This window comes from Marmota monax, unplaced genomic scaffold, assembly GCF_021218885.2.
Source record: "Marmota monax isolate L192 unplaced genomic scaffold, Marmota_monax_Labrador192_F-V1.1 WCK01_AAM20220418_F8-fsc00315, whole genome shotgun sequence".
NCBI lineage: Eukaryota > Metazoa > Chordata > Mammalia > Rodentia > Sciuridae > Marmota > Marmota monax.
This window is the reverse complement of record NW_026692798.1, coordinates 850,351-864,401: the sequence shown is the minus strand read 5'-3', so window position 1 is coordinate 864,401 and position 14,051 is coordinate 850,351. Positions and strand designations below refer to the sequence as shown.

At 36.9% G+C, this 14,051-nt stretch overlaps 1 protein-coding gene across 7 annotated transcripts in view; it reads left to right on the top strand.

The window, feature by feature from the left end:
• Positions 1 to 14,051, top strand: part of Rimklb (ribosomal modification protein rimK like family member B) — an 83,042-nt gene that overhangs the window by 28,952 nt on the left and 40,039 nt on the right. For all 7 annotated transcript variants that reach the window (XM_058580508.1, XM_058580507.1, XM_058580505.1 and 4 more), the window contains exon 2: positions 8,473 to 8,699. In XM_058580508.1, the coding sequence (XP_058436491.1) occupies positions 8,525 to 8,699 (175 nt within the window). In that variant the 5' untranslated portion in view covers positions 8,473 to 8,524. The remainder of the gene's footprint in view (positions 1 to 8,472; positions 8,700 to 14,051) is intronic.

Here is a 14,051-nt window from a genome sequence, read left to right as displayed (position 1 = left end):
AAAAAATCTGTATTATAGTGTGATAGTGCTAGAAGGAATATACATTTATATACATTCACACACATATATGTAAATGATAATGTACGAACATAGAAGAAGGATGATTGTAGGAGTCAGGGGAAACTTAACAAATGTATTAAACATTTCAATTCAGAGTTTTGAAGTAGATTGGTTTTGAGTATATATGTATATATATACACATACACACACACACACACTGTGTGTGTGTGTGTGTGAGTGTGAGTGTATATTCAAAGCAATAGGAAACGTAAGAGGATACAGTATGTCTAGAAAATTGGAAGTGAGAGGCAGTACAAGATTAGTTCATAGGCTTTTATAGTATTCTAGGTATATGATGAATGTACTAGACACCAAAGAAAGTAAAATTGAAGTAATTAGGAGATAGGATTAATAGTTTATCTGGTAAGTCCACAATCTGTAGAGAAAGCTGACCACCTGTGAACTAAAACAAGTTGACATTGAGTCTTGAGTTAGTTGGCTGGGCAGACCAATAGACTGGAAATCAGGTAGGGTGTCTGTGAGTCCTGACTCTTGAGGCAGAATTCTTTCTTTTTAGTTTTTGCCCAATAGCAAAATCTTCAGCTGATTGGATGAGGCCCTTCCACATTTGGAGGTTAATATCTTTTATTTAAAGTCAACTGATTATAGGCTTAATCACATCTACAAAATACATTCAGCAACATGTAGATCAGTGTTTGATCAAAAGGTGGGCATCATAGCTTAACCAAGTTGACATACTGCAACAGGGAATACAGGCACTGAAGCAGGTATGTGAATTGAAAAAAAAAAATTATGTGTCTTTTGTGTAAGTCCAATGAGCCAATAGTAGGTGGCATTAAGTTAGGGTGCTTGGTAGGCTGATTAAATAGATCTGAAATTCAGTCTTAGGCTCCTGGTTGGGAAGAAATATTGGATCCATGTTTCAATAGTAATTGAAACCTGGATGAGGGTGATTTTCCAGAGAAGAAAACAGGATTTAGGAACACAGCTCTGAGGATTATGTACAGGAGAGCTGTCAGAAGAAAGGAAATTAATTGAAAGCCAGTGGATGGGAAAATTGAATGTTTTCGTTGAAATCAAGTCTGTAGCAATTTACAAATGGGGTTTTATTCTAGTGTACATCATAATAGAATTGTATACAAATTATATAGTATATTATATCCAGTTAGCCCTCTCTATCCCTGATTCTACTTCTGTAGATTCCACCAACCTGGATTAAAAATATTTGAGAAAAAAAGAATACTTGATCATATACAGATTTTTCCCCTTGTCATTATTCTTTAAATGACACAGTATAACACATGTACATAACATTTACATTGTACTAGATATTATAGGTAATCTAGATATGATTTAAAATATATGGGCAAATATGCTTAGGTTATATGCCTGTACTATGCCATTTTATATGTGGGACTTGATCGTTTGGGGATTTTGGTATCTCACAGGAAAGGGAGGTCCTAGAATCAGTCCCCCTTGGCTCCTGAAGGATAACTGTGTATGTATTTCCTTTCTTCCTTCCTCTCTCTCTCTCTTTCTTCCTTTCTCTCTCTCTCTCTCTCTCTCTCTCTCTTTCTTTCTTTGTTGTAGATGGACACAATATCTTTATTTTATTTTTATGTGGTGCTTAGGATTGAACTCAGTGCCTTACATGTGCAAGGCAAGCGCTCTACCACTGAGCCACAACCCCAGCCCCAACATTTATTTTCTTCAGTTGAGTTCTGACTTAATACATTATGGTCTTATCTGGAGTTAAAGGTTTTTCTGGTAGTAAAAAATATCTTAGTATCTTCAGATGTACACTTATAGGTACTTTTTTTCTTTTTCTTTTTTAAATTTAGTTGTAGTTGGACACGATATCTTTTGTTTATTTATTTTTTTTAAAGAGAGTGAGAGAGAAAGAGAGAATTTTTTAATATTCGTTTTTCAGTTTTCGGTGGACACAACATCTTTGTTTGTATGTGGTGCGAGGATCGAACCCGGGCCTCACACATGCCAGGCAAGCACGCTACCGCTTGAGCCACATCCCCAGCCCTTAACTTTTTCTTTTACTCTGTATTTGTTGCAAATACTATGCTGTCTCATTTGTTATTCTGTAGGCGAAGAGATGAATCCTTTCATAAAATTCTAAATGCTCATAAGGTATTACAAGGTTTTGACTCCAAACATTGAACTTTCCCCTTTATTTATTAAGGACATTTGAACCGATGGGAAAGTGATAAGTTTTAGATACTGGAATGCTTATTGAAACAATTTGTAAGGTAGAAAAAAGATATCTTTAGGTTTGGTCTAAATGGGAATTAAAAATCAGAGTAAATAATTTAAAGCAATACTCTCTAAAATATCTTTTAAAGCACCTAGACACTCTTTTTCATTTTTTAAAATATCTTTATTTATTTTTATGTGGTGTTTGGGGATCAAACCCAGGGCCTCGCCTGTTGTAGGCGAGCGCTCTACCACTGAGCCATAACCCCCGCTCCTCTTTTTCATTTTTTAAAAAATATAATCCCACCAACAATGTAAAAGTATTAATTTTTCTCTACATCCTCTCTAGAATTTTTGTTATTTTTATTCTTGATGACTGTTTTTTGTTTTTGTTTTTGCTTTGGTACCAGGGATTGAACCCAGGGATGCTTAACCACTGAGCCACATCCCCAGACCTTTTTTAACTATTTAGACAGGATCTTGCCTAATTGCTTAGGGCCTCACTAAATTGCTGAGGCAGGCTTTAAACTTGTAATCCTTCTGCCTCAGCTCCTGAGCTACTAAGATTAAAGGTTGTGCCACTTTATACAAGTATAAATTCTCACTGAGTTTGGCGCCTCATACCTGTAATCTCAACAATTTAGGAGGCAGAGGCAGGAGGATCTCAAGTTTTAGACTAGCTTGGGAAACTTAGTAAGACCCTGTGTCAAAATAAACAGGGGTAGGGATGTGTAGCTCACTCCTTGGTTTAATACCCCCTGTAAATGGTCCCTCCCCCCCCCAAAAAAAAAAAAGTGAATTCTATTTGTAGAGTTTTTTTTTTTTTAATTTCAAAGAAGATATTTTTCCCCCATAGTATTTACTTGACACCTTAGTATTTATGTATTATTTTTCTTGATATTCTGGGAGAAATAACAAAATAGAGAATAGGAGTTAGTGATACGAGTTCGTATTCTGAGAAAATGGTATGTATATGGACATTTGTAAATGCTGCGTTTATCTTACACTGCTGAAGAATATTTTCTTACAGATACCTTTATTACATGATCAAGTTTCCTCCTTTTATTTATTTGTTTATTCATATGTGGTGCTAAGAATTGAACCTAGTGCCTCACACATTCTAGACAAGTGCTGTGTCACTGAGCCTCACCCCCAGCCCCCAAGTTTACTCCTTTAAGTGCCAGGAAAAGTAACTATTTTACAGGGGACTCTTTTGCATCTTTTATTTATTTTTTGGTATTAGGAATTTGACATGAGCACTTTACCACTGAGCCACATTGCCAGTCTTTTTTATTTTCATTTTGAGACAGCTTTGCTAAATTGCTGAGGCTAGCCTTGAACTTGTGATCCTCCTGCCTAAATCTCCTGAGTTTTGGGGATTATAGACACGTGTCTCCATATCTGGCTCCTATTTTTTAAAATTGTGAATGTCATTTAAACTTTACGATTCTGGATCATCAGTAAGATTGTCATTTTATTGGTGAACTTCTGTACTATATAGGTTTACTGTGCTGTCCAGATTTTTGTGTTTGTTTTTAATGGTACTAGGGATTGAACCCAGGGTTGATCTACCATTGAGCTACATTCCCAGTCCTTCTTATTTTAAGATAGAGTCTCACTGAGTTGCCCAGCCTGGCCTTGAACTTGCAATCCTTCTGTCTCAACCTCCTGGTGCTGGTGTGCACCAATGTGCTCGGCATGCTTTCTGACTTATCAGCATTTATTTTTCCTTTTTCCTTACTAGTTTTTTCTTTATTTTTTTATGTGGTGCTGAGGATCAAACCCAGTGCCTTACCCATGCTAGGCAAGCAAGCACTCAACCACTGAGCTATAATCCAAGCCATTTTTCCTTACTGTTAGTACATACAGACAACATCAAAATGTTGAAAAGGTAGAAAAGTAGATGTTTTAAAATTTCATTAAGGATGGATATACTGTGGCCAGTGGAGTGAGGTGTCCACTTGATGTTGGCTGCCTGAGATTGGGAAGACTCTGGTAGAGGAAAGAGCTCTAGTCACTGTGTTTGGCTCAAGGGCCTTTCTGGGTCTCAGATGTGAATCCTGATAGTATAGCCCTAAGGTAAACACATGTGGTGGCACACTCCAGTAGTCCCAGCAGATCCAGAAGCTAAGTAGCAAGGGGATTGCAAGTTCTAGGCCATCATTAGCAATTTAGGGAGGCCCCAAACTACTTCTTAGTAAGATCTGTCTCAAAATAAAAAAGGTCTGAGCATATGGCTCAGTGGTTAAGTGTCCCTGGGGGGGCGGGGGGAAGGAAAGAAAACAGAAAATGAAGCTGGGCACAGTGGCACATGCCAGTAATCCCTGCTACTTGGCAGGCCAAGTCAGGAGGATCCCAAATTCAAGGCCAGCCTGAGTGAGACCCTGTTTCAAAATAAAATTTACAAAGGCAGAGGGGCAGGATTTAACTCGGTAGTAAAGTGTTCCTTGGTTTAATTCCCAGTATCACAAAAAACAAAACAAAACAGAAAATGAAAGGTGATAGGAAGCCAAATCTGAATCTATAGTTGTTGGTTGCAGTGTAGAAACATGGAGTTGTCCTCAAGGATGTCAGGTATAGCTATTAAACTAAACAAGATGATATTCCTAGATACATAATCTGCCAGGAGTTGCCGCAGTGATTGAGTTTGCAGCTATGCATTATAGTCTTTTCAGCTCGTTGGTCAGGTAGTATGAAGTGATCATCTCTGTACCCCACCTGCTCTGACTGGATTTATAAAAAAACCACATCACAAAAGTGTATCTTATTTAGCATTCAGGCAAAGTGTTAGAGTGAAGAAAATGGAGTATAGATGCCAGAAATAAAATCACTTGACATTCTGCAATCTAAAGTCAGGAAGTCCTTTTCCAGTAAAGAGGGAAATTGAGAAGATCCACGAGAGCTGTCGTGTTGACAGCATCTCTTTGAATGTTAGGCACACATGTATGCAGACAATGTACCCCTTGCCCTGCATGGGACCTGAGAATGAGCTGAGGGAATGCAGTTCCTTGGGAATGTACCATTGGCCTCTTCCAGCTTTATGGCAATTGGGGATTATGTGTGGCATCTGCAAGAAAGCTATAACCTATACAACTGCTCCTTCTAACCCATTGCAAATCAGAGAGCAGAGTATAGACCTGCTTCTAGACCTGATGCCAGGCCCAAGTCTTTGAACTTGACCTGGGTGATAGATTTTGAATTGGAATCCCAATAGTTATGATTCAGACGTCTTACAACAGTTATCTGACAACTAGAGGTTTCACGTGAAAAAACAGGTTGACTGAAAGTTGTACTATTCAAGGGGGGTGGGTAGATATTTGTATTGTCTGATTACAGAATTACTGGAAATATTTGGGATCCATGAAGTTTTCAACAGCTGACATTAATATCAGCAAAACATTTTTGTTTCCTAGTTGCCAATGGTTATAAGGTTTCATTCTGATTGTTATTGGGGTAAGAACTGCCACACTTAGTTGGAAGCCCACCACATAATCAAATTAAATCATCAGTGAAGAGATGAGGCTCAAGAATCAATTGTCAGGGGAGAAGGGACTGACATAGCTTGAGTGTTGGAGGTTAATGGCAGTTTTAATAACTGAATATACAGATATTTTAAGTGTTTTTTTTTTTTACTTTTGATACTTGGGATTGAACCTGGGGAATCTTTACCACTGAACTACACCCCCAGCCATTTTTATTTTGAGATAGGGTAATCTTTGGGGGGGGCAGGTACCAGGGATTGAACTCTGTTTTATTTTGTATTTTATTTAAAGACGGTCTCACTGATTTGCTTAGTGCCTCACTTTTTGCTGAGCCTGGCTTTGAAATCTCGATATTCCTGTTTTAGCCTCCCGAACCGCTGGGATTGCAGGCCTGTGCCACCGCACTTGGCTGAGATGGGGTAATCTCAATAAGTGGCCAAGGCTGGTCTTGAACTTGGCCCATAACGCATATTTTATTTCATTACATCTGGTGATTATTATTATCTCCTCCTGCTACCTCCTCCTCCCTCTTTCCTTTTCCTTTTCCTCTTCATCATAATCATCATCAACAGCAGCATCGGGGTACTCTTATCACCCAGGGTCTCACTAGGTTGCCCATGCTGATGTAAGACTTGCCATCCTTTTGCCTCAACCTCCCGAGTAGCTGAAATAATGGGTTTGTGCTGCCATGTCCAGCTTGGCAGTCATCTTCTAATGAGGTTTAAACATCACAAACTATAACACAAAGAGTATAATTTTTAATTTACAGATTGACCAGAATTGAGTATAATATGTTATTGTGAGCATGGTTCCTTACTAGTGTAAGTTATTATCATATTTAGAATAGATATCCTTCTTATTTAATATCAGTGACTTATTTACACCTTTGAGGAAGTGGGTTGAGGGATAGGTCGATTGAGAATAGCGTAGGTGAGTGAGTTTCACAGGCATGGTGTAGGTCAACATGCACTGTTGAGTTTGGTTTTACCATATTTCCGAGGATCAGGTCCTTCCAATTGTATATCTGAGAGAGAGTGGAGGTGTGCATGAAGGACCAGTATAGCTGCTGCTCTTCATGAAGCTGCTGATCCCTTTGGATTTTGCTATCCTCTAATCTTTACCCTTTGTTTTTGAGTTAGTTTTACCACCTTATCTGGGATAATACTTGAATAGTAGTCAGCCCTCTATGCCCTGGTTCTGCATCCAGAGATTCAGTCAATATTGTATTGAAAACATACAGACTCTTGGTATTTTTAAACAAAACAGTAAAACAACTACATACATAGTATTTATACTGAATTAAATCTTATAAGTAATCTAAAGATTATTTAAAGTTTACAGGAGGACCGGGTGTGGCCAGTGGTGCAAGCTTGTATTTGCAGCAATTTGGGAGGCTGAGGCAGAAAGATTCTAAGTTTGGAGCCAGCCTTGGTATCTTAGAGACCCTGTCTCAAAATAAAAACATTAAAAAGGGCTGGGAATATAGCTCAGTTGTAGAGTGTCCCTGCATCTAATCCCCACTAATGTGTACAGTTGTATGAAAATATACCGTTTTATGTAAGGACTTAACTCTGTATTTTGTTGTACCTGGGAGTAGGATGTGGTGTGTAGGCAGGGGTGGAGTTCTGGGAACCAAATTTTACCACCTCTTGGATACCTAGAGCAAGGGACAACTGTACTTGAAACTTTTTAAAAACATATTTTTAGTTGTCAGTGGACCTTTATATATTAATTTATTTATTTGTGGTGCTGAGGATTGAACCCAAGGCCTTACACATACCAGGCAAGTGCTCTACCACTGATCCACAACCCCAAACCCCTGAAATTTTTTTAATTAAAAAAATTTTTAAAACTTCCTTCTTATTCTCAGACTCATTTTGTTTATTTTTTTGCCTTCCAGGAAGACAACTTTAAACTGTTGTCTTACTCAAAATCTAGTGACTTTTTATCACTGTGAAAAAAGTCCTCTTTTTTTTTTGTATTCTAGTAAACTGAGTTTCCAAATTTCTGTTTGAAGAAAGAATACAAACACTGAGTAAGAGCATAGTGTTCTCTGACTGAAATGGACAAAATTTAGTGTGAGGACCTGGGCATTTACTTTGATTATTCAAAGTCCTTTTGCTTCTTCTGTATTTATTTTTGATTAAAATTACTACGTAAGTGATGTCAGCATTTAATTACCTAGTAATATCAGTGCTGTTATCTCATTTTGTACTATTACAAAGCATGGGAAGGAAATTGAATGTTAAGCTAATTACAGATACAAAATATACATAATGAGACTACTGATGGGAAATATGGGGTATCTTGTTGATGATTGGGATTTCGTCTATTTCATGTCAAGAAGGAGATTGATTTTGAGTGAAGAAATAAAACTGAAAAGGAGGTGATCAAGTTGAAGTATATTGCTAGACAATATACTGGTCTATGTTCTTTCTTTATGTCCCACCTTTCTTTGAAGTGACCAACTGAAATTATTAATGTTAAGCTGCAGTGAGAGTTTCCTTAAAGGACAAAAGAGAAATCTTATTTCTGGAAAAGTTGCCAGTTTCTATATTTTTACTAGTATATAATTTTTAATTTGAATGAAAATGAAAAAAGGCGTAGTATCTTTACCTTATTCCTAGCTATTATATAATGACTATATTATAGTTATTGCATAGTTTTGTATACTCAGCATTTGCGTGTATAAAATCCAAACATCAAGTAGATTCCTTGATTTGCACTTGATTTCTTGATTTGTATGTATATTTTTTCCATCTAGAGTTTACATTCAAGAAGAAATAATCCAGAAGAGAAAGAACAAGCAGATCAAGATGTGTAGCTCTGTGGCTGCAAAGTTGTGGTTTTTGACAGATCGTCGTATCAGGGAAGACTATCCCCAAAAAGAGATCTTACGAGCTTTGAAGTCCAAATGTGGTGAAGAGGAACTGGACTTCAGGGCTGTGGTGATGGATGAGGTGGTGCTGACAATTGAGCAAGGAAACCTGGGTAAGTCTATCCTGACTGATCTTTTGAATTTTTGCTTGGAATGGGGTGAATCTTTCTGTTTTAGGACAAATGAATCATTAATAGCCTTAGCATTTTTAAGCATCATATGATCATAAAATCTAGTAAATTTTATGGAAAATAGTACTAGTTTCCTAATTGGATTTAGGAAACACAGGAAGGAAATTTAAAATGACTTTCTAGTTTTCTTCTATTTTTATTGTCTTTTAATTTACAGTGCTGGAGATTGAACTCAGGGGCTTGCACATACTAGGCAAATGCTCTACCTCTGAACTACATTACCAATCCTTCCTACAAAAATTTTATTTGAGACAGGTTCTTTTTAAGTCATCCAGGTAGACCTAGAGCTTGCCATCTTCCTGTCTGAGCTTTTGGATTAGATGGGACTACAGGGTGTGTGCCATCATTCCTTTCTATTTCTATCTTCTAGTTTTAAATACTTGTTTATAAGGAACTCCTAAGGGAATTTGTATCTTTCAGAGGTCTTGTTAATCCGTGTACAGTGACTCTTATTTTCATTTTCTTTACAAAATAATGTGTGGCTTAAACTACTAAAACAGTTTTATTAAGGGTAAGTGTGCGTTAATGATGTGACTAATGATGTGTGTTAATGATAAAAATATTTCTGGTATTTGTAATATTTCACATTTGTTTTAGAATTAAAAGGGAAAGATACCCTGGAAGAGCATAGCAATTCTTGAGGTCTAACTTTCAGAAATCTAAATTTTTGATTTGGAAAGTTACGGTTTGTTAACATAAGTGGTATTTCTGTCTGGGAATTTCATATGGTATCAGAAAAGTGGAATTTTTTTATTGGCTTTCAGAACATAACTTGTAATTTAGTATTCTTCCTTTTTTGGTACCGAGGATTGAACTCAGGGGCACTTGAACACTGAGCCACATCCCCAGCCCTATTTTGTATTTCATTTAGAGACAGAGTCTCACTGAGTTGCTTGGCACCTCAGTGTTACTGAAGCTGGCTTTGGACTCACAATTCTTCTATCTCAGCCTCCTGAGCCATTGGGATTACAGGCGTGTGCCACTGTGCCTGCCTATAACTTGTAATTTAGCATATGCACATTCTAGATCACTTAGGAAACAAACAAAAGTAGATTATTTACTTGCTTTGTGACTAGAATCATAGTGAAGCTCCATGGTTTTAATTTCCTCATTAATACAGTGGGGGAGAGACAATTATTGTGTGAATTAAAGATATGCAGAGTATATTAAATTCTTACTTTTATTTGCTGTTAGAAAATAATTTCATTCACAGGGTGATTAAAAGATGCAGAATCTTGTCTAATTCCACAGATTCAATTAATAAGTAGACCATCTTAGACCAGTCTTTATTCTCAGCCTTCTTTTAACATTTATTTCATTCTTTGAGCAGTTGTTGTTATGTTTCCATGCTATTTCATTTAAGTGAGTATTCTTTTTCTCTTGGATATAATTACTACTTTTTCTTTCTTTTTATTATTTTTTTTAAACACTGGGGATTGAACCCAGGGGTGTTGTACCGCTAACCTGTACCTCCAGTCCTTTTTATTTTTGAGACCTGGCCGTGAGTTTGTAATCCTCCTTCCTCAGCCTCCTGAATCACTAGGATTAAAAGTGTGTACTGCTGCACTGGCTAGTTACTAACCTTATGATGATTATGTTCATTGTTTTATTTTTCAGTCCAATTCTTTTTTCAATATATATGCCTAGATTTTCAGATTCAGAAGACGTTGAGCAAACTCTCTTTCATTCTTTCATTGCATATTATTGGAGTACTTCCTAGATACTAGTTTACTGAAGGGTATGGTATGCAAAATAAAACATAGTTCCTGTTTTCTAGAGGTCGTCTTTAATAATTATTCAAATTCATGTAAAATTATTATAGCTTGCTTATAACTTTTAGTATAAGTGTATGTGTAGTTATTGTTGAAACTGAAGTCAGAACCTCAGATACTTTTTGTTGGGAGCTATGCTCTTGAAGTGTGCATGAGAAGAGATATGCCAATATGAAACATTAGTTCACATAATACCACTCCCAAAGGCTTTTGGTGTGTACTTCTGTGTTTTACAGATTAGAAAAACAATGGCCAGAGCCAGGGTTCTTTAAGAAATCTGGTGTCTCAACTGGGCCTGGTAGCAGAGCTTGTAATGCCAGCTACTTGGGAGGCTGGGCAGGAGGATCCTAAATTTGAGGTCAGTGTAAGCAACTTAGCAAAACCCTTTTTCAGAATAAAAAAGGGCAGGGTGTGATGGCGCATGCCTGTAATCCCAGCAGCTCAGGAGGCCGAGGCAGGAGGATCATGGAGTTAAAAGCCAGCCTCAGCAAAAGCAAGGTACTAAGCAACTTAGTGAGACCCTATTACAAAATACAAAATAGGGCTGGGGATGTGGCTCAGTGTTCAAGTGCCCCTGAGTTCGATGCTTGGTACCTAAAAAATAAATAAATAAATAAATAAATAAATAAATAAATAAATAAATAAATAAGCAACAACAAAAGGGCCAGGCATATTGCTCAATGGTTAAGTGCCTCTCGGTTTGATCTCAGAACTTCAAAAAAAGAAAAAGAAATCTAGTGTCTGCCAAGTAGGCAAGATTTGGCAGGTAGAAATTAGTTTGAATAGTTGAAAAAGATCTAGGGTTGAAAACCATTATTCCTGCATTTTTTTCTCAATTTGCCTGCTTTATATTTTCACTTCTATGTCAGCTAGCATTTCTATGCCAGTTTGTCAAAGCTGAACTCACTTTTTCCCCTACAACGTTCTTCTTTATAACATCACTTTTCTCACATACACCTGGACTTGTGATGACATTTAAAAATTTAACTCTTTTAGAGCCTGTCTTAACACAATTTTCTTGTTTATTTTCATTCTAAATTTTAACCATTCTGTCTTCTTATTCTGAGGCAGACAGTCTTGGCCTCAAATTTTAATGACTACAACGCCCTTTAGCTCTTTCTCTTTTCACATTGGTCTTTCCTCTTTATTTTTCAAATCTTCATTAAAAACTTCTCTGATTATCTTTTTTTTTTTTTTGTACAAGGGACTGAACCCCCAGGGGCACTTAGTCACTTAGCTACATCCCCAGCCCTTTTTATTATTTATTTTGAGACAGGGTCTCACTAGGTTGCTTACAGCCTCACTATATTGCTCTGGCTGGCTTGGAACCTGCAGTCCTCTTCTGCCTCAGCCTCCCAAGCTACTTGGATTACAAGCAAGCGCTGCCACACCTATTCTGATTATCTTAACATCCATTAAGATGTCTTCAGGAAATTATTATTCCCTATAGCATGGTATATACCTCTTGTGTATCCAGACATAACTACATAACTAGGTGTTTTTCAAAACTATTATTTTACATTATTTAAGTATTATGTCATTTTAGGGAATGTTATATTACCATTTTATAGATGAGAAAACTTTTTCACAGAATTCTCTTTTTCTACATAGTACTTAAAACAATGGTCTCCAATAGGTTTTCTTTGAATCCAGCTTCATCAGTTAAAAATATTTGGAACATTCTCCCCAGTATATGCCTATTTGGGGAAAAAAAAAATAATGCTAATCAGAGTTGGTTAGACCAAACTGGTCTGTGGTAGAACTGTGTCCTTGGGCTACCAGAATATATTTGCTCTGTTCATCTCTTTTATTGTCAGTGAGGCCTTGGTTTTTTAGCCTCTGTGCCTCATTCTCAGAACCACCCTCTCTGGCAGCAAGTGTGCTGTTTTTCCCAGCTACTTCATCCAGGTCAAACTACCCTTGCCAACCAAGCTGTGAAGGTAAAGATAGGAAATGGGAGCAGCCTTAGGCAAAAAAGCCATAGACTTCATTGTTCATACCCACAGTTCTACCTTTTTTGGGGTGTTATTATTAAATGTGTCTCAATTAATTTGTCTTTGGCTAATTTCCTGAGCCCCAGAAGTAGAATTTAAACACACACATAGGTAATTTTGTAGTTGAATGTTTTGAGATAAGAATTTGTTCACTTTCTCATAATGGCATAGTTGGAAGTCTAAGCCTTTTTAAAAAAAAAAAAAAAAAAAAAACAACAACCTGGGCTGGGATTGTGGCTCAGTGGTAGAGCACTCGCCTAGCATGCCTAGCACGGGTGGGACCTGGGTTAGATCTTCAGCACCACATAAAAATAAAGGCATTGTGTTGTGTCCATTTATACCTAAAAAATAAAAGAATTTGTATAAAAAAACATCAATTTTTAGAACAATTTTAAATTTACATTCAAATTGCATAGAAAGTAGATTTCTTGTATATCCCTATACACATGCATAGCTTCCTCCTATCATTTACAGCCCTTACTAGAGGGGTACATGTGTTTAAAATTGGTAAACTTACATTGACATCATTATTACCCAAAGTCCTTAGTTTACCTTGGGGTCCACTCTTGTGTTGGACATTTTGTGGGCTTGGACAAATGTATGACATGTATCTGTTGTAGTTTTATACAGAATAATTCAGTGCCCTAAAAAATCCTGTATGCGCTCTGCTTATTTATCATTTTCTTTTTCTCCCACTTATTCATCCTCTGTCCTTTTCTTCCCTCTTGACAACCTTGGACTTTCATAGTTTTCCTTGCCTAGAATTCTGTAGCTGCAGTAATAAACTCTAGTCTTTTTCATGTTGGCTTCTTTTACTTAGTAATACCCATTTAAGACTCTAGCATGTATTTTCGTGGCTTGATAGTTTTTTATTTCTTTTCAGTGCTGAATAATGTTACATTTGTCTGGATGTACCACAATTTATTTACTCATATACCTATTGGAGGATATCTTGGGTGCTTCTAAGTTCTGGCAGTTATGAATAAAGCTGGTTTAAATTATCTTTGAATATGTTTTGTATGGACATAAATTTTTGACTCCTTCAGGTAAATAAGTGCCAAGAAGCATGATTGCTAGATCATAAGGTAAGGATATGTTTAGCTTAGTAAGAAACTGCCATACTGCCTTAAAAAGTGTTGTATCATTTCACATTCCAGTTAGCAAAATGAGAATTCTTTTTTTTTTTTTTTTTTTTTTTTTTTTACTTTTTAATATTTATTGTTTTAGTTTTCGGCTGACAAACATCTTTGTATGTGGTGCTGAGGATCGAACCCGGGCCGCACGCATGCCAGGCGAGCGCGCTACCGCTTGAGCCACATCCCCAGCCCCAAAATGAGAATTCTTTTGGCTCTAATTCTCACCAGCATTTGGTGAATTCATTCATTTTGGTGACTTGTTGATGAAAGAAGGAATTGAAGGGAGACCAAGATCTTTTCTGGAGCATTTAGAATAAAGTTAATTATTGTTATGGATAGGGGAAGGAATATATTTTCTTTTGGAGATGGAGC